This window comes from Orcinus orca, chromosome 7, assembly GCF_937001465.1.
Source record: "Orcinus orca chromosome 7, mOrcOrc1.1, whole genome shotgun sequence".
Lineage (NCBI taxonomy): Eukaryota > Metazoa > Chordata > Mammalia > Artiodactyla > Delphinidae > Orcinus > Orcinus orca.
In genome coordinates, this window is record NC_064565.1 from 27,321,943 (window position 1) to 27,344,376 (window position 22,434).

General features: G+C 36.0%; 1 protein-coding gene across 2 annotated transcripts in view; it reads right to left on the reverse strand.

Annotated features, from left to right (window-relative positions):
- The window catches only part of DARS1 (aspartyl-tRNA synthetase 1), a 67,480-nt gene that overhangs the window by 14,222 nt on the left and 30,824 nt on the right, over positions 1-22,434 (reverse strand). For both annotated transcript variants that reach the window (XM_033420327.2, XM_004265448.3), the window contains exons 5-10: positions 15,499-15,601; positions 11,931-12,011; positions 10,876-10,935; positions 9,248-9,359; positions 8,249-8,383; positions 5,984-6,131 (exon numbers count right to left, since the gene is read on the reverse strand). In XM_033420327.2, the coding sequence (XP_033276218.1) occupies positions 5,984-6,131; positions 8,249-8,383; positions 9,248-9,359; positions 10,876-10,935; positions 11,931-12,011; positions 15,499-15,601 (639 nt within the window). The remainder of the gene's footprint in view (positions 1-5,983; positions 6,132-8,248; positions 8,384-9,247; positions 9,360-10,875; positions 10,936-11,930; positions 12,012-15,498; positions 15,602-22,434) is intronic.

Sequence of the window (22,434 nt, forward strand, 5' to 3'; positions counted from 1 at the left end):
TTCCACTGTGGGGGCCCGGGTTCAATCCCTGGTCACGGAAGTAAGGTACTGCAAGCTGCGCAGAGCAGCCAAAAACAAACAATCAAAAGGCCACAACTAGAAATAGGAAAATTACAAAGAAAAATTCTCATTGGTAAAGGCAAATATATGGTAGAGGTAGTAGATCAACCACATATAAGGCTAGCAGGAAGGTTAAAAGACAAAAGTAGTAAAATCATCTATATCCACAATAAGTAGTTAAGAAATACACAAAATAAAAAGACATAAAATATGTCAAAAACATTAAATGTGGGGGAGGAGAGTAAAAACACAGGGTTGTTGAAATGCATTTGAACTTGAGAGATCATCAACTTAAAATAATAATGTATGTACATAGGTTGCTATATATAAACCTCATGGTAACCATAAGCCAAAAATCTGTAACAGATACACACACACAAAAGAGAAAGGAATTCATATTAACACTAAAGATAGTCATCAAATCACAGGGAAGAAGAAAGCAAAAAGAAGAAAGAACAAAATAGAAATACAAAAACAACCCGAAAGCAAGTCACAAAAAGGCAGTAAGAACATACCTATCAATAATTACTTTGAATGTAAATGGACTAAATGCTCCAATCGAAAGACACAGAGTGGCTGAGTGGATAAAAAAACAAGACCCACAAATATGCTGCTTCCAAGACTCACTTCACATCTAAAGATACACTCAGACTGAAAGTGAGGGGATGGAAAAAAGTATTCCATGCAAATGGAAATGAGAAGGATATTACATAATGATAAAGGGATCAATCCAACAAGAAGATCTAACAATTATAAATATATATGCATCCAACATAGGAGCACCTAAATACATAAAGCAAGTATTAACAAACATGAGGGAGAAATTGACAATAACACAAAACAGTAGGGGACTTTAACACCCCACTTACATCACTAGACAGATCACCCAGACAGAAAATCAGTAAGGAAACACTGGCTTTAAAATGACACATTAGACCAAATGGACTTGATAACAGATGTATATATATATAGAACATTCCATCCAAAAGTAGCAGAATGCACATTATTTTCAAGTACACATGGAACATTCTCCAGGATAGATCACATGGTAGGCCACAAAACAAGTCTCAGTAAATTTAAGACTAAATTCCTATCAAGCATTTTTTCCGATCACATGCAATGAGACTAGAAATCAACTACAAGAAAAAAACCTGCAAAACCCACTAATACATAGAGGCTAAACAATATGGTTCTCAACAACCAATGGGTTACAGAAGATATGAAAGAGGAAATAAAAAAATACCTGGAGACAAATGAAAATGAAAACACATCAATCCAAAATCTACAGAATGCAGCCAAAGTAGTTCTAAGAGGGAAGTTTATAGCGATACAAGCCTACCTCAGGAAATAAGAAAAATCTCAAACAAGCTAAACTTACACATGAAGAAATTAGAAACAAGCAAAACCCAAGGTTACTATATGGAAAAAAGTAATAATGATCAGAGTGAAAAATAAATGAATTAGAGACTTAAAAAAAAAAGGAAAGATCAATGAAATTAAGAGACAGTTCTTTGAAAAGATAAAATTGCTAAAACTTTAGCCAGACTCATCAAGAAAAAAAGAGAACCCAAATCAATATCATCAGAAATGAAAAAGAAGTTACAATCGACACCACAGAAATACAAAGGATCGTAAGAGATTACTATGAATAGCTATATGCCAATAAAATGAACAACCTAGAAGAAATGGACAAACTCCTAGAGATCCTATAAAATCTCCTATAAAATCTCCCAAGACTGAATCAGGAAGAAACATAAAACATGAATGGACCAACTGACTATGATGATATTGAATCAGTAATAAAAAAAACTCCCAACAAACAAAAGTCCAAGACCAGATGGCTTCACAGGTGAATTCTATCAAACATTTAAAGAAGAATTAACACATATATTTCTCAACCTATTCATAAAAAATTCCAGAGGAAGAAACACTTCCGAACTCATTATATAAGACAAGCATCACACTGACACCAAAACCAGACAAAAAAAGAAAATCATACGCCCATATCCCTGATAAACATAGATGCAAAAATCCTTAAAAACTAGCAAACTGAAGCCAACAATACATGAAAAGGATCATACATCACGATCAAGTGGGATTTATCCCAGGAATGCAAAGATGGTTCAACATCCACAAATCAATCAATGTGATACACCACACCAACAAATTGAGGAATAAAAATCATATTATCATCTCAACAGATACAGAAAACCTTCTGACAAAATTCAATATCCATTTATGATAAAAACTCTCAACAAAGTGTGTACAGAGGGAACATACCTCAACATAAGGCCATAATGACAAGCCCAAAGCTAATATCATATTCAATGGTGAAAAGCTAAAAGTATTTTCTCCAAGATCAGGAACAAGATAAAGGTGCCCACTCTCGCCACTTTAATTCAACACAGAATTGGAAGTCCTAGCCACAGCAATCAGACAAGAAAAAGGTATAAAAGGAATCCAAATTGGAAAGACAGAAGTAAAACTGCCACCGGTTCAGATGACATGATACTATACATAGAAAATCCTAAAGACGCCTCCAGAAAACTATTAGAACTCACCAATGAATTCAGTAAAGTTGCAGGGTACAAAATTAATATACAGAAATCTGTTGTGTTTCTATACAATAATATTTAACTATCAGAAAGAGGAATTAAGAAAACAATCCCATTTACAATTGCATTACAAAGATTAAAATATCTAGGAATAAATCTAACCAAGGAGGTAAAAGACCTGTACTCAGAACATTATAAGACGCTGATGAGAGAAAGTGAAGATGATACAAACAAATGGAAATATATACCATGTTCATGGATTGGAGGAATTGATATTGTTAAAATGACCATACTACTCTAGGCAATCTACAGATTCAATGCAATCCCTAGCAAAATAAAAGTGGCATTTTTTCCACAGAACTAGAACAAATAACTCTAAAAGTTGCATGGAAACTGAAAAGACCTGAACAGCCAAAACAACCTTGAATGAAGAACAAAGCTGGAGGTATCATGCTTCCTGACTCAAACTATACTACAAAGCTACCATCATCAAAACAGTATGGTACTGGTACAAAAACAGACAGACCAATGGAAGACAACAGAGAGCTCAGAAATTAACCCACACTTATATGGTCAATTAATCTACAACAAAGGAGGCAAGCATATACAATGGGGAAAAGACAGCCTCTTCAATAAATTGTGGTGGGAAAACTGGATACCTACTTGTCAAAGAATTAAACTGGACTTTCTCACACCATATACAAAAATAAACTCAAAATGCATTGAAGACCTAAATGTAAGACCTGAAGCCATAAAAGTCCTAGAAGAAAACATAGGCAGTACGTTCAATGACATTGGCCTTAGCAATATTTTTTTGGATCTGTCTCCTCAGGCAAGGGAAACAAAAGCAAAAATAAACAAATGGGACTACATAAAACTAAAAAGCTTTTGCACAGTGAAGGAAACTATTAACAAAATGGAAATGCTGCCCACTGAATGGGAGAAGATATTTGCAAATGATATATCTGATAAGGGGTTGATATCCAAAATATACAAATTACTCATACAACTCAACATCAAAAAACCAAAAAACCCAATTTAAACATGGGCAGAGTATCTGAGTAGACATTTTTCCAAAGAAGACACACAGATGGGCAACAGACACATGGAAAGATGCTCAATGTTGCTAATCATCAGGGAAATACAAATTGAAACTGCAACGAGATATCACCTCACACCTGTCAGAATGACTATTATCAAAAAGACAACAAATAATAAGTTTTGGTGAGAATGTCGAGGAAAGGGAACCCTTGTGTACTGTTGGTAGGAATGTAAATTGATACAGCCATTATAGAGAACAGTACAGAGGTTACTCAAAAAATCAGAAATAGGTACGATCCAGCAGTTCCAATTCTGGATATTTTTCTGAAGAAATAAAAACACCAATTCAAAAATATATATACACCCCTATGTTTACTCCAGCATTATGATTACAATAGCCAAGATATGGAAGCAACCTAAGTGTCCACTGACAGATGAATAAAGAAGATGTAGTGTATATATACACAGTGGGATATTACTTAGCCATAAAAGGAATGAAATCTTGTCATCTGTGACAACATGGATGAATCTGGAGGGTATTATGCTAAACGAAGTAAGTCAGACAAAGACAAATACCATATGATTTCATTTATAAGGGGAATCTAAAAAACAAAAGAAATTAAGAAACATAACAAAACAGAAACAGACACCACAGAGAACTAGCAGACCACAGTGGAAGAAGGGGGTTTGGGGGATGACTGGAATAGGTAAGGGGGATTAAGAAGAATAAACTTCCAGTTCCAAAAAAAAAGTCATGGGGATAAAATCTACAGCATGAGGAATATAGTCAATTATATTGTAAAAGCTTTGTATGGTGACAGATAGTAACTAGACATATCATGGTGATCATTTTGTAATGTACAGAAATATGGAATCACTGTGTTGTGCACTGGAACTAACACAGTGATGTAGGTCAATTACACCTCAATTTTTAAAAATGCATCAAAATGTTAATGATGGTTATCTCTGGGGGGTGGGATTATGGGTGACTGTTAATCTTTACTTTATGCCTTTATTTCTAGCTGTCTGCAATAAATATGTATTGCTTGTATTAATAAAATCAGGAAGAAAACAATAAATGTCATTAGGGAAAAAAAAAGGCTGTCTACAATTAACTATTCATCAAAGGTACAACGCAATGAATAGAATGCCTGGAAAATACTGGTGCTATGCTACAGTATTTTTATAAGATCAATGATTAATTTCTATGTTCTTGAAATTACTCATTAGACTTGCAATGGTGTAAAAAAGTTTCAAAATATTTTTGAACTCTTTAAGTATTAATGAAGCATATCCAAATACATTAACTAATAGTTAAATCAATGGCCTTCAAATAGAAATTTCAAATATAGTCCTTTGTCAGCTATCAAAGTGCTAGATAAATCTGTTATATCCAACTTAATACTGGCAGTACTGTCACAAGTATGGCAAAAAGAAAAAAAAAAAGAAAAGACTCTCTTGATCCCAGTTAACTTGCTTTCCATCTTCTTTTCTTATTTTCTCTATTGTAAACATCACAAGTAAACAACTTTCAATGTCCTTTTGAGCGAGAAACTATTCTGCCAGTTTAGAGGGTGTACCTGAAGTGAACATTTTACACAATTCAATTTTCTGAACACCCAGAACATGCGTAATAATTTTCTATAAATGTGTCAATTCACCAGGCCCAAATAAGCTGAAAGTCCCTTCAGTATACTAGTTTCTAATCTCTACTGAGCACTCATTGTAAATATTAATTGATCTAAGAATTAACATTCCTGACACAGGCTTAATTTACACAGATTCAGTAAAGATCAGAAACTGAAAGACTAAAGGGACTCTTGGCCTCTGAGTTAAGTAGTAATATTATCGTCACTTAAAACAGCAGAGGAAACTGAGGCACAGAGTTAACTTGCACAATGCCCACACAGATAATAGCAGAGTTGGGATTTGATCCCACAACCTGGATCTAGCTGAATCCAAGCTCTGAACCCCACACTACCTCCCAAATAATAAACTGCTATAAAAGTAACATATGCTCTATTTCTGAGAAATTCAGGATGTCAATATAGAGGAAAAAACAAATATAGTTAGGCAATTCACGATCTGGTAAACTTCTCCACGAAGATTAGGTTAACTAGCTGTAGTCCCAATTGGCTAGGATTCAGAAGTTACTATTTCGAGTGTGGATTTTTCCACTAATTAACTGATCAACCAACTGGCAAGTCTTTTTTTTCCTGTTCCCAATAAAAACTTAGTTTACATATTTCAGAATTGCTTTATTTTGAAGAACTTAAACTAATTTGAAAATTATACCCATCTAAGGTTATAAAATATATATTTTTTACCTTTCTTGAAGTCCTTTGAATATTTGTACTAAAGTGTCAGCAATTTCTTCCACAACTTCATGGTAATGGTAATTAAAAGCCATTTCAATATCCAAGCCAACAAATTCAGTTAGATGTCTGTGGGTATTAGAGTCTTCAGCTCTGAATACTGTAACATTAACAAAAGAAATGCATAGTACATGTTGTTTAAAATTTTGGAGAAATTGGGATTCAAATATCAAATCCTATTTACTAGTACTCCAATGGCACTATTTTCATTATCATTATAGGGTTGGAAAAATCTTTGATAAGACATCTGTTTCAGCATTCTCATGGACGGCAAGATCATTACAAATTCCTACAGTCACGTAAAAGCTGTAACAAATGTAAATTAATAAATGAGGCTAGTGAAAATCCCAAGGGAATGCAAGGTCCTGAAGTGCCTTCTCAATAATTAAAATAGATTCAATATAGTGAGTTCTCAATGTTATTAAAACTGGACTCAAGCTAAATGAAATCTGTGCAAATGAAGTAACATTATACACACTCTAGCCATTACCTCAGTCCAGTTCTTATTATCCTCACTGCACTTTCCTCCTTTCCAGTCTTCCTGACTCTAGCTCTGCTCCATTTTTCATACCACTGCAAGACTGATATTCCTATAACACATCCTTCCTCAGTAACTTAACAAATGGTTCCCAAATGACTACTGTAATAAGACATAAAATGACAAAATGTCTAAAACCTTTATGCTTTCATAATTTAGTCCTACCCTGTATTTCCCATTTCTTAATATTAACTAGTCTTATTTTTATTTTCTCCCATGCACTTTACTCATCCTGCTTCCTCTGACTAGAATGTCATCTCCATTGTCTATATCTCCCACTCAGTCCTTAGAACCTACTTCAGTATGAATTCTCTTTTATGGTGACTCTAGCAAATTCCATCTTCTCCCTTTTTTTACACTATCTACACTATATAATTAACGCCAATCTGCTGATTGTACAGCACAATCTGATTTTTTGCTGTGAAAATCACTTGATTACTCCCTGTGAGTGCTCTATGCATGCATGTCTCATTCTGTCTTGGAAGCAGGGACAATGTTTATTCCCTTGTCACTCAAAGCATGGTCTGTCTGCAAATCAGCAGCATCAGCAGTACCTGGAAGCTTGTGAGAAATGCAGAATCTCAAGCCTCACCACAGACCTACTGGTAAGAATCTGCATTTTAACAAGGTCCCCAGGTGATTCATGTGCACATTAACATTTGAGAAGTGCTGGTTGATTCTTCTCTTATGTACATGGAACCTAGAGCAAGGCTGTATATGCAGCAGGTGTTCAACATATAATTGTTTAATGAATTCAGAAAATTAAGAAACTTAATGATCTCAGTTTCTCTATTAGCAGGTATTTAATTTTTATTAAGCTATCAAAAAACTTACATATATAAAGTAATTTGGTAAGTTTTAAAGAATGAGGTAAAGCTAGTTTTTGCTTATAATTAGCTTCATAAAAGAGTTTGCCGGACTTCCCTGGTGGCACAGTGGTTAAGAATCTGCCTGCCAATACAGGGGACACGAGTTCAAGCCCTAGTCTGGGAAAGTCCCACATGCCGCGGAGCAACTAAGCCCATGTGCCACAACTACTGAGCCTGCGTTCTAGAGCCCGCGAGCCACAACTACTGAAGCCCACACACCTACAGCCTGTGCTCTACAACAAAAGAAGCCACCGCAATGAGAAGCCCACGCACTTCAATGAAGAGTAGCCCCCCTTTGCCGCAACTAGAGAAAGCCCGCACGTAGCAACAAAGACCCAATGCAGCCAATAAATAAATTAATTAATTAAAAAAAAGAATCTGCCACATGATTATGTGTCCATGTTTGACTTGTAACAACTATATCTTAAAAAACATGTTAATATAATCTATTAAATATCAGACATTTGTAGTAATTTCTAATGGACTTTAGCATATTATCAATACTAAGAACAGTATAAACAGTAATAGTAAAACAGAACAGCTTTGCAATAAAATTGGTAGTGAAATAAACAGTGGCACATTTGTAAACTTACAACAGTAGTAAAGGAGCTATCAAGGACAACAAAATATATTATTTAGAATGTCTACCTAAGTACCTTGTCATTTTTACCTCAAAGTCTAGTGTTTATGTAGTCAGCATATAAAAGGACTTAAGCTTTCAAAATGTTTTTATGTAAAATGTGTTTCTAAAACCATTACTATGGTACAATTAATGAATTTTGAGAAAACCGTAACTGCCAAAAACCTTACCTGGTCCAATACAGAAAACCTTCTCAAAATCAGCACAAATACACATTTGCTTGTACAGCTGTGGAGACTGAGCCAGGTATGCATTATTTTTAAAATATGACACAGTAAATACATTGGCTCCTCCTTCACTGGCAGCTGAAATGCAAACACGTTATAATTAACCATAAGCTTATCAACGCAAACTTCCAGTAAAAAGTTTATACTTCTGATTCAAGTACTTCACTAAAACAAAACAAAACAAAAAAACTGGAAAATCAAGAATTGCAGAGAAACCATAATCTATATATGTCTTATACCTGATTCTAAACAGTTTATATTTAGGACAGACTTACTTCTTTGGCTATATCTCCATTTTACTTCTTTGGATATATATGCTCTCTTTCTGCATCAATTTCAAATCTATTAAAGCTAATCTGGAGTTGTAAAAAAATTTTTTTAAACAAAAAAAGATATGATATTCTTAATAATTTTCTAATTATCAATAATGCAATGTTCAATTTTTAATTTATAATTAAATTACAACATACTTTTTCTTGTTATTTAAGTAACTCTAAAAAGGTTAAATGATTAAGAATGATTAATATAAGTTTCTCATGTAAGAATGAGAATTAATGAGATTTTCCCATCTGTAGTATTTAGTAATTTTACAATGTAGTTTATACAAAAAACAACTGCAATACCAATTAGAAAGAAACCTACATAAGGGAAGTAGTTTCTGGTGTACCTTACATTAATAAAAATACTGCTTCATGTGTTATTGCCTCATTTTACAATCATTATCACATAATGACTCCTGAAATAAGGGGATTTAGTATTACTGGTGTTAGTGATGTGTGATTGCTGCTATATAGCATAGTCTTCAAAATAGTCTCATGGCGATAAACCTCAAGGGACACTTGGGAGTCTCAAATTAAAAAACCAAAACCAAAACCTAATATGAATCAACTTGGGGGAAAGCAATTTATTTTAAAAAACTAAGAGAAATATCTTAAAGCATACCTGAGATGATTTTAGGAGTTTGGATCTCCACAAAACCCTTGTTAATTAAAGTTTCTCGGAAAAGATGGCAGATGCCAGACTGGAAACGGAAGACTGCCTGACTAGTTGATGTCTATAAGACAATAAAAAAACCTAATTAAATCAATTTGACACATTAACTGAGATGGAGCATTTTCTAATCAGGTCACCTGCCTGGAAAGTTCAGAGAGAAAACAATTCACTATATGAGAGAAAAGTTAGGTTACATGACAATCAATATAAGGATATATCTTGGAATTTTTCATATTATAGAAGGAGAATGCAAATTTTGCCCTTTATTTCCAACCTCTCCAACTCTTGACTTTGCTAAACTGAGAGTCTATTAAAAAAACTGGTTTGGAGTTAAATTAGATAGTAGTTTAGACATAATCTAAGGTGTGTAAAAGATTTCAAGCTACTTATGTATAGAAGGCTTCCCAAAATGTAAAGTCAAAGTAGGGGTTAAAAAGGTGAATGCTTACAAGGGCCAGACAAATAACAAATGGAATGAATGAATGGTACTTCCTGGGTGGTGCAGGGCACGGTAGAGAACAGAATGCTCCATATAGAGTACTAGCTAATTTTGCTACATGGGTCCAGTATTGATGGGTTCACCTCCAACTTTTTGAGAAAAGCCATCTAGATTTAATGCGAAAACCCTCCGTTTTTCAATGATGGCAATGAATTTAAATTTAAAAAAAAATGTGGGTCAAAGAAAAATACTCTTCAGGCCAAATTCTAGAGGCACAACCAATAACTTGTGTGAGCAAATAGCAAATACAGTAGGATGTCTAAGTACTGTGGCCAAAATTATGAAAAACCTGAGGTTTCTAGGCAGTACCAAAAGGACTTGATTATTGCTAGCCTTTTCTATATACTATAAATTAAAATGGAAAAGGTAAAAGCAGACAAAAAGCAAATAATCAGGTGAAACATTGAGCGTACAATAAGGGCAGAAAGGTTGGAAAGAACTCAGTGTGACAAAGCATTTAAGTTTTAGGTAGATTATTTAAGTAAAGGAGATGATATGGTCAAACATTAAGAAAGAGAGATGATATTGGTTTTACTACAATGATGAAACCACTGAACTCTTTCACTTGTTACCAAACCAGAAAGGGAAACAGAAGACCTATGAGATTACTATATAAACCACCAGGGCCAACTACTTCTTTGTTATTATTATTAACTCTGTGCTCAGATCAAATTCAAAGAGTTGAGGCATTAACTACTAATCTCCACCTGGTCGTTCTAAAATGTACACATAACTTCTTTCACAATTTTGTAGTGATATTAATGGTTATGTTTTCACTTGCTGACTACCTTGTTTGAAACAGGTACTACCTGGAAGCAAGATCATTTATTAGTTTCATGTTCCTTTGTCATTTTAACATGAAGCAAGTCAGTATCTTGTGAACTATTACTCAACTCTCCTTGTTGCCTACAATTCTTTTTAGGGGAAGGGTCAGTCAGAAAGGTAAATTACTTCTTGTATTATCATATTACATACAGGCAAATGCCGATTTTTTTCTATAAACCTGAGTCAGGTATGGTATCCTTGCCCACCTTGATGTCAGCACAATCATGTCACTAAACAAACAAATGAGGCATACCCTAAGATCAATGACTCTGTTGTCTAATCTTGTATCTTGGTTAACAGTAGCTCTTCCTTCCTAAAAAAAGATGAAAAAACAGATTTTACTAATTTTTTTAAGGACACAAACAACACTTGCAGAAGCCACGTTAATTTTTAAGTAAGAATAGGTGTGTTCACGTGTGTTCATGTTATACCCCCAAATCAAAGATCCAAGATACAAGAAGTGGAGCCAGAGAGAAGTTATTGTTAAAAGGAAGAGCTGGAAAGAAGAGAAATGAGAATGAATTGAGGTTAATGCTTTTTTTCCACCTCCTGCCCCCAAACCCCTTGACTCATTATTGGGATATCAGAATAATTAACAACCGGCACCTTCATTGATCCCTGGATTTTGCCTGCTAGTTGAAGAGTGAAGGAACAGATAAAAGCTGACATAGTATGTTCAGGGCACCAGTGAAGGTACCCCATACACTTTCAGGGAGTCTGTTAAGTCACACTTATTTTTCATAATAATACCTTTTCACTCTCATTTTTTCCTGACTATACTGAGAAATTTTCCAAAGGCTTCATGATGTGTGCTATCACAACAGAATGAATGTAGAGGCAGATATGAAAATCTAATTGTTGTGTATTGAGCCAGATATTACCAACAATGTAGACATGTGACACAATGTCACTCTTGACACTAAATTATTTTTTGTTTTTGAAAATACTTTTCATAAAATGTTACTGCTGTTTTTATTATTTATATAGGAATACACAAACATAATCTAATTATATTATTTTTAATAATGTCATAAATGTTAAAAATTTTGTTTTAACTTCTAATACTGTAAATATTGATAGGTATACCTATAAAAACAAAAGCTTGTGGGGTCAATTATTTTTAAGAATGTAAAGGAATCCTGAGACCAAAAAGTTTGAGAATTGTTAATGTAAGAGTACGTTTAAATAAAAATGAAGCTCAAATCAATTCATAGGTACCCTTCCTACAAAAGTAGCACATCAAGTTTTCAATGTTTTGCAAACTAAACATACAGAGGAAACACATTATTTCAAAAGTGTAATTTTCACCTCTTCTCCTTCCACCTCAGGACGAACGGCATCGTCCAGCTGCAGGGGCAGGCGGGGTTCAGCTGAACTGATCACATAAATCTGAAAGTGAGAGATTACCAAAAATATCAAAAAACACACAAAACCTGTTATCTTGTGTTTAAAAAAAATCTACAGTTGACTTAACATGAGAAACAATGTTTGCATACATCTTTAACTGAAACTACTTGCTAAAATCAAAGATGGTACATGTTTTTTCACCTATAAAATGGGGATAATATTTCTTGTGTACATCCCTGGGTTGCTGGAATAGTCAAATGAGATAACATAGGTACAAATACTTTGTAAACTCTAAGGTGCACACCAATGTCTTAAATAAGTAATAACTGGAGTCGAGGGGTCTGGCTTAAGGCCTCTGTCACATAAAAGCTGCTGTTAGGCAAATCACTTTACCTAGCGCTTCAACAGTCTTCTGTAAAATAAGGTCTGCGGTAAGAATCAAATGGAATAATGAATAAAAAAACACTTTGCTCGTTTGAAAGAGCCATTAACAAATAAGTTATTATAATTGTTAACAGCATCTGGCCATTTCTACCACTAGGACCAAAGTCAGCTCAATTCCGCTGTACCTCTCTTTCCTTTACTCATTCGTTTTCTAAATATCCCTCAATGCTTTCTTTCATCAAGTATGTTATAGCTCATTTCCTGCTGCTCTCCTGGCTGGGAGCTGCTGTAGAAAGTGTTCCTTTATGGTGTTAAAATCCCTAACTCACACTAACTGGACATTTTAGTGCTAAAAAGCAGTTAGGGGGCTTCCCTGGTGGCGCAGTGGTTGAGAGTCCGCCTGCCGATGCAGGGGACACGGGTTCGTGCCCCGGTTCGGGAGGATCCCACATGCCGCGAAGCGGCTGGGCCCGTGAGCCATGGCCGCTGAGCCTGCGCGTCCGGAGCCTGTGCTCCGCAACGGGAGAGGCCACAACAGTGAGAGGGCCGCGTACCGCAAAAAAAAAAAAAAAAAAAAAAAAAAAAAATTAGGTCATAAAGAATGAGCTTGGGTTTTTTTAGCCACTCTTAAAAAAACATGTTACCCTATTAGTTATTCCCAACTATGCCTGGAAAACCTGCTAAAGCACAAGAGGGAAAGAGACCTTATTTAGTTAATTCCAGAAAGGAAATTATATTCTTCCAGCTGGTAAATCACATTTAGCATTCAGCTCAGACACGTGAAGAAAAGGTGTCAGAAGGATACTCCAGTCCTCTTCATAGCATTAAAATAGAATTATTTGTCACCACCCCCTATACCTAAGTTGTCATGCTTCCCTTTGATGAGTTAACAGAAACTTGATCTCCAATGCAAAGTTGGAGAACTGGACAGCTACCTCTTTCATTTTTCTAACTACTGGAAATTCATCATCTCCTTCATTAGGTCGTGAGTGCTTTCATCCCCAGAACTTCACATAGTGCTTGGCACAAAGTATACACTCAGTAACTGCTGGCTGAATAAATGATAAAAGAGAGTCACTGCTTATTATAAAATTCTATTTAGTATACAATATTTTATGCTTTGTGAGATACTTTATAATTATTTTTATTCAGGCAAAATTTGTGGGTAAGCTCTTTAGGCTTTATATTTAACATTTATTAAGGTTGAACCAAACACTAGATAATTAGAATATTTTAAAAATACATTTACTTGGGCTTCCCTGGTGGCGCAGTGGTTGAGAATCTGCCTGCTAATGCAGGGGACACGGGTTCGAGCCCTGGTCTGGGAAGACCCCACATGCCGCGGAGCAACTAGGCCCGTGAGCCACAACTACTGAGCCTTTGCGTCTGGAGCCTGTGCTCCACAACAAGAGAGGCCGCGATAGTGAGAGGCCCACGCACCGCGATGAAGAGTGGCCCCCGCTTGCCACAACTAGAGAAAGCCCTTGCACAGAATTGAAGACCCAACACAGCAAAAATAAATAAATTAATTAATAAACTCCTACCCCTAACATCTAAAAAAAAAAAAATACATTTACTTGCTCTACTCACTAAAATCTTATTTATTCAAGTGTTGAAAAACATGTTATTCGAAGATGGGGTTTGTTTTTTTGGTCAGCACACCTTTAGGTCAGTTTACCTTTATTACGTTGCAGACTTCATGGTGGGGTTAGTTTGAAATAAGACTTACACAAAGAGAACAAAGTAATTTGGCAAGTTAGGTTAGTAAAAAATACAAGATTTTCTAAGTCTTGAAGAGTTCCAAGACAGTCAATTTCAATTAAATACAACCTTACTCCCAAATTACTGTGTATGGATGAATCTGTCTTTCTGCATCTGTCTGTTTGTTCTATCCCATATATGTGTGCTTGCTCACGCGCGTGCCTAAACACACACACACACACACACACACACACACACACACACACACACACGCAGGGGTAAGGGTGGGAAAGGACTACTCTGTAAGAGAAATTCAATGATGAATATTGTAGATATAAACTAGACCTGGATCTGAGACTGCAGGTTCAAAATTGCAGGATTATTTCAATAGTATTAAATACATGTGAGTTCACTTATAAGATTTTAAAGGTCAATGATGGTGAGCATTTTTAGTTTCTATGTCTAAGAAAATGATGTGGGATAAATCTTGTATGAAAAAGTTATTGCTGGAATGTAAGTCCAATATAGTATTGTCTCTTGACTTCTTTATACTATAAAATATTAGAAATACAATGATTATAAGGAAATATAATGATTAAGAGTTAGTATAACTAATCAACCTTCAGAAGTACATCATTAAAAGAAAGTTCACAGCAAAATAGGTTCATAATAGTGAATAAAGCTTTTTAGATGTGTTTTATACTTTTCTGTATGTGACTATGGTAGATGTACCATGTCAACAAGCCTGGGCAAGCCTGCTGGATGAGGAGAGGCCACGGGGAGATGTCCCAGAAATATCAGTGACCCCAGGCAATGTCATGTGGTGCAGATGAGCCATCCCAGATAGGCTGACCCTCATTCCCAAACTGCACAGAATCATGAGCAAATAAATGTTTTTGTTGTTTTAAGTCGTTAAGTATTGAGGTGGTTTGTTATATAACAAAAGCTAACTGAGTCAGTAATCAATTTATAAATCTCAATATTTTACATCAACTCTAATTATTAAGAACATATAGGGATTTCCCTGGTGGTACAGTGATTAAGAATCCTCCTGCCAATGCAGGGGACACAGGTTCGAGCCCTGATCCCAGAAGATCCCACATGCCACGGAGCAACTAAGCCCGTGTGCCACAACTACTGAGCCTGCGCTCTAGAGCCCGCAAACCACAACTACTGAGCCCACGTGCCACAACTACTGAAGCCTGCACGCCTAGACTAGAGCCCGTGTTCCACAACAAGAGAAGCCCCCGCAATGAGAAGCCCGTGTACCACAACGAAGAATAGCCCCTGCTCACCGCAACTAGAGAAAGCCTGCGCACAGCAACAAAGACCCAATGCAGCCAAAAATTAATTTAAAAAAAAGAACATATAGACTTGATGTGACTAGTGATAAGAACTAGTTCATCTATTTCTGTATACAATTTTATATTTTGAAAAAAATTACCTTTTGAACATGTAACTCTACATCTTGCTGCGTACAGCTTCCAATTTTCTGATTCACTTTTCTCACAACACCTTCCACATCTATGATGCTCTCTTTGTTAATGCTGTCGAAAGAAAAAAATGTCCAACTTTAATCATCTCATCAGAGGTGTCAGAATTCATTTGGTGTTGCAACAGTGAAGCTGAATATATTAAACTCTTCTTTAACATAGTAAGCCACTTGAGATAAAGCCAGTCTCTTTAACCTATTTACAATAAGCTACTATGTAGCACACCTTGTGAGATTTCTTGAGGAGATGATTTTCCAGATTCCATAATTTAGTTACCATGTATAAAATACTCTAGACATCAGAGGTAACAGGACCAGCACTGAACTGTGAAAAAGTCTTTCAATTATTTATTTTATTTTATTATTTATTTATTTTTTAATTTTATTTTAATTTTAATATTTATTTATTTTATTTGGCTGCGCCGGGTCTTAGTTGCAGCACGCAGGACCTTTGTTGCCATGTGTGGGATCTTAGTTGTGGCATGTAGACTCTTAGTTGCAGCATGCATGCGGGATCTAGTTCCCTGACCAGGGAACGAGCCCAGGCCCCCTGCATTGGGAGCTTGGAGTCTTAACTGCTGGACCACCAGGGAAGTCCTCAATTATTTATTAAAGAACATTTCCCTGCCTATAGTTGAAATTTACTAAGATCAGCATTTCCTATAAGGAGAAACACTGGCTTCAGTAAATGCAATTACTGGTATGTAATGGAATTAAATAACAGAAGGTCAACTGAAAAGATTTCAAGGTAATAAGAGGACATTAGGGTGCTGCGATTAAATCCTCATTGCCTGTAGTTTCTGAGTACACACTGTCATTGGATTTGTGACAGATAGCCTATTGGATTGTGCATTTCTAGTTAAGAATATCTATATGAAGCTTAATATATACTAAGAATAAAATAAATGCATCTCCTGACCAGTTTAATTCTATAACAAACTTGAATTTTGAACACCAGACACTCAAATTCTGAGATAATTTATTATTTGTGTCATAGTACATTTGTGGAAAAGGATAAGATTTAACTTTCAGATCTTGGAGAGTGATGTCGGTATGATGGCAGCTCAATAGGCCAAAGGCAATTCCCCATGTAAAACTATTAATTAAAACTCGCAAGGGCTTCCCTGGTGGCACAGTGGTTAAGAATCCGCCTGCCAATGCAGGGGACACGGGTTGGAGCCCTGGTCCGGGAAGTCCCACATGCCACAGAGCAACCAAGCCCGTGTGCCACAAATACTGAGCCTGCGTGCCACGACTAATGAAGCTCATGCGCCTAGAGCCTGGGCTCTGCAACAAGAGAAGCCACCGCAATGAGAAGCCCGCACACCACAACGAAGACCCAACGCAGCCATAAATAAACAAATAAATAAATAAATTTACTAAAAAAAAAACCTCTCAGGTGGTAACTGGAGCTGTAGAAGTGAGTTGAAAAGAGAAGGAAGGAAGAAAAATGCCAAAGTGACAACTGGGAGAGAGTGGACTTCCTGCGGCAGCTGACGTAACAGAAAGGGCAAAAATGGATTAGGAAAATCTGTCCTGGACTCCCTGTTTACCTGCTGTCATAAGGCCCAGTTAACTTTTGTGTTATGGTCTCATGGCTCAAGTCCCTACTTAAAATCCTGCAAGATGGATGACCAGAATCTAAACAAAGCAAAGCAACAACAAGATATAACTTTCCAAAGAAAAAGTCTATTCATTCTGAAAAGGAACTGGGTCCTTAGTAGTTGTGGTGCGATTTGACAAGATTCCAGAAATCTAACAATACTTATTTTATACAGGAGAATACTACAATCCATTTCAACAAACATTTGGGTTGGAAAAGGATCATAATGAAGATAATAGGTGAAAAAATGGTGAACTAAGACAGAAAAATTTTCACTTTGCTACACTGCCTGGAGTTCTAAAATGTCTGTTACCAACTACCTTAAAAAAAAAAAATCAACAGTACACATACCTCTTGCACTCATAAATCTTCTGCACTAAACCTATCACCTAATATCTAGCTAAAAATCTTGTGTACTGAAGAAACTCAAAATTTATTATGGTAAAAGAGGTGGTTGGTGAACTAAATAAAATAAGACTCCTCTGAGACATAGGGGGATCAAGAGGCTTCAGTTTATTGATAAAAGGGCCTTCTAATACTGGGAATCTGGGGTCGCTGAATCTTTCTTCAGTATGACTGCCACCTACCATTGCTTCAGTTTATTAATAAAAGGGCCTTCTAATACTGGGAATCTTTCTTCAGTATGACTGCCACCTACCATTGCTTCATCTGTTTGCATGGGTAAGCTTAATACCTGAGTATATAATTCAGATCTTGTGAGAATTCTGCTGCTTATCTCACATGTTTCTATGAGGAAGGTTTTCTCTTCCTTACTGATCAGTGTATTGCTTCATGGAGTAATCTGACCTGCCCCTACTAGAGCCCCACCCTGAGACAGTCCAGCTATGTCCCTGACTCACTTGGTTCTCTTATCTCACCCCCTTGGACTCGCTAGTAAGAGGCCTTCCATTATCAGGAAGTTTTCTTCAAGCCAACTTCACGTTAAACACATCTACTCTTAAGGATTGAGCACTAAGCAAGTGTCCTTCCAAAAAGAAGCTGGAATGTGGTCAAATCCATTGCCCAAGGCTAGCTAACAGTCCAATCAAAGAAAACAAAATTTTCTTTTCTTCCTCTCTCAAAAGTAACCAGATGACGCCTTTTATCCAGAACCTGAAACTTGAAACTAAGACTACCTTTAGTTCATTAATTCAATATTATGTGCTAAAGTACTTCATCAGCTAGACTAGAAAACTACCACTAGTTTAAACATTGTTTCCAGTACTAAACAACTGACAAAAGAACTTCTGAAAACCAGACATATTTCTAAGCTAGGGCCAAAGCTAAACTTCTGCTATCACAAATTGCTCTACTGCATAAATCAGAAAGAAGGTAGGCTTTAACTAGATATAGAAGATTCCTATAATTAATTTTTTTGCCCTTCCAATCTCAGTATTTTTCCATATTATTTCTAGCAGCTATATACTATTAATAGAATAGCAGACTTAGATCTTGGTAAAATAATTTAGTTCTAATATCTCTATCTCTATATCCTCATCTATATCTATCCCTATTGTTGATGTGAATGAATTCAGAAGAAAAAACATTAAGACAAAATTAAAAAGAGTCAAATTTATGAAAAAGGGTCAGACTAGAACTTGTTAGTTAAAAACAGTAAAAGATTATGCGGTCTTTATGTGTATACGTGTGTGTATAATTAGACTCAATACAAGAGGTATTGGAATACTTGAATAAGCTAACTGCCAATAGAAGGATAAAATTCCATGTTGTAGAAAAAGTCTAACATGATTTTAACTGACACTGTGTGTTAAGATGGCTTAATACTATATTGTGTATAGACTACAGCTTGACTGCTGCCATAAAAAGATCCTATTAAAGTCTGTTTTACATTTTGAAACAAATATGTCACTATGTCTTGTTATGTATAACAGGCAACTAAAAGCCTTCGGTTTTTATAGACCATATGGCAGGAAAAAAAAAAATCCATGGTGGAAGCTCCTGGGAGCTTCCTGGGAACTACTTTATAGTAGGAGAAATGGATGAAGTAAATTAAACATAGCTTTTCAAGAGCTGAGTCAGCTATTTTTATTATTACCAACACCTCCCAAAACACACTGTCACAGCGTTTTTTTAATACCTCTTCCATTTTCCAAACACACTTTTACCCCCTGCATATAAGGAACCACTCTACAAATAAAATTAGTAGAGCCTTGATATTAAAAATGCCTTAATAAGCACAAAAGAGTTTATGTCATCTATTAGGAACTGTCAACCGTTCAATTTCATTTGTTTACTTTGAACGTAAACTGCCTTTAGGAAAAAAAATGTAAAAATCACCATTCTTTATATAAAGTATATTATAAAAATATTTTGAGTGGGCTATCAAGTTTGTGGGCTTTTTCAATTTTTAAACAAATGATATAATGTATGAATTACTGAAGCAATTATAAAACACGCAACTTGGGGCTTCCCTGGTGGCGCAGTGGTTGAGAATATGCCTGCCAATGCAGGGGACATGGGTTCGAGCCCTGGTCTGGGAAGATCCCACATGCCGCGGAGCAACTAGGCCCGTGAGCCACAACTACTGAGCCTGCCCGTCTGGAGCCTGTGCTCCATAACAAGAGACGCCGCGACAGTGAGAGGCCCGCGCATGGCAATGAAGAGTGGCCCCCGCTCGCCGCAACTAGAGAAAGCCCTCGCACAGAAATGTAGACCCAACACAGCCCAAAATAAATAAAATAAATTTTAAAAAAACAACAAAAAACCCCACGCCACTTGGGGAAAAAAACAAACAGTACTCAGTTATCTGAAGGAATAAAATACCATCTTTCCAACATGAGTGCCATACGGTTTACTATTTAGGGCCTCCCTAATGACCACAGGGATACTTCTGTTATCTGTAGTTCTATCAATCTTGATTGTAAGTTTTCATGTCTATATTACGTAAGAAGCGACAAACTAAACAAAAGTTTGTTGGAACTATTAGAAGTAGGCACAACTGTTATATTAAGTAACAGCTGACTGCTGAAGAATATATATTAAAAAACAAAGTAAAACAAACAAAAACATGAAAGTGGCAAACAACACATTATAATCTAGCACAGTAATAGACGTTCACAATAATGGCCTTGTGCCATTAAGAAAAAGGAAGAATGTAAAAAAACAGGCTTCAAAGATTCTGTTAAAGTTGTCAAAATAGTTTCAGTACTTGAAGGAAGTAAGCATCACAGTCTAAAATAATGCACTACTGCGTACTGCCTTATTCTTTAATGTGGTATATCATCACATACACACTGCAAACCTACAGTGGGTATTATGCATTGTAAAGAGATTTAAAAAAAACAGATACACAAAATTTGACTATGAAACATTAGGGTTGATTTCTTATCAAATACAGCAGAATTTATCCATTTCTTATCAAATACAGCAGAATTTATCCAATACTGGCCTCTTCAAATTGACTACTCAAGGTAAGGACGTAGGGGTTATAAACACATTTCAAAATCAGCACTGCCTAAAACAATCTTAAAACAACTTATCTGGAATTACTTCTTGGTTTTGTCACACAAATCAGTTTTTGGGGGGCAAATCTCACTTATACCTATTGTTTACTATCCTTCAGAAATGCTGAAGATCATGACAGAACTCTAGGTGGGAGAGAAGAAGAGACTTAAAAAAAAAAACCCAAAAAACTAAATGAATGGCATTAGAGGTCCAAGGAAGTAACATGTTTCAAAAAGGAGAGAATACTTAAATATATAAATTATAGGGTTAATAGACAGACATTAACCTCATATATACACTTAATAATGACAGCTATAGATAGTTAATGTATCAACTATAGGGTTGAGCAGCTTAGCTATAGATAGTTAATATATCAACTATAGGGTTGAGCAGCTATCTACAAACATTTTTTTTTTTTTTTTTTTGCGGTACGCGGGCCTCTCACTGTTGTGGCCTCTCCCGTTGCGGAGCACAGGCTCCGGACGCACAGGCTCAGCGGCCATGGCTCACGGGCCCAGCCGCTCCGCGGCATGTGGGATCTTCCTGGACCGGGGCACGAACCCATGTCCCCTGCATCGGCAGGCAGACTCTCAACCACTGCGCCACCAGGGAAGCCATACAAACATTTTTGATAATTTGATTTACTTTACCAGTAAAAAAAAATGGGGAGTATGCACCTCAATATGTATATATTTTATTTATTTTAAAATTATATACATGTAAATATTAGCTTTAGGCAAATATAAACTTGGGGAGAGATTCATAATTAGCAATAATGATCCATAATTAGCAATAGCAAATCCATACTTCACACAGTTTTCCTTATAATTTCTATCTAGCTAGGGGAGTACTGAAATCTTGTCAGATCTGATTGGATTATCATTAAAACACCACCACCACCACCACCACCACCACTTCATAATATGGCTGATACAAAGATCCCACACTGTAAGTGACAGTGTTAACATTTTCTTGTTGTGCGTATGTTTTAAGTTTTATCTTCATTCTATAGTCTCTTGATAGAAATCCTTTGTCCATTTTCTGAGAGTCAGTCTGTTATTTTAATAAATATAATCCCCCCAAACCAGTTAGCCAGGCACAGTAAACTTCAATTGGCTACAATATGCTGAAAGTGAACCAGAGAGTTGGGGTACCAGTGTTAGCTCCTTTGTGTTACTGGAATCCTGCAGTCTTCCCTCAGAGGCCTCACATGCTATAGGTGACATGTGACCTTCTGAGATGCAATCCAAGTGATAGGCCCAGTGTTTATCTATAAATTAACTATTAGAAAAACTCAAATTTTTGCTTACATTTTTAGATCAAAAAGAAAGGAAGGAAAGGAAAGAAACAAGTTTAATTATTTTCTTTCCTTCAGTGGGTAATCTTGAGCAAATCACACTTTGGAGAACACTGGGATAGGGCATAAGAATCACAATGACTGAGAAAAGGCCGTTGGTGCGGGTAGCTGATTTATAGGTGAAAAGGAATTTAACAGTATGGGACTCTAGTCAAAGAGGTCACCATCTTGCATACAAATGGTGGAGAAACAGATCTGGGAAAGAAGTACTTCATCTATTTTTTTGTCACTGGGTCCCAGTGGGAGGTTCTGACTCTGACAAGTCCTCTTGGAGAACAAAGAATAATCACCCCCAATTCACACTACCCCTCACCAGTGAGGGATGGAAAATGGCAAGGTTTGTTCTTATATTTTTAAGTTATTTTTTAAACAGTGTTTTCTAAACATTATTTCAAAAACTTATTTTTTATTGTAAAAGAATATACTTTTTTATTAACAATTCCAATGTTAAATAACGTGTAAA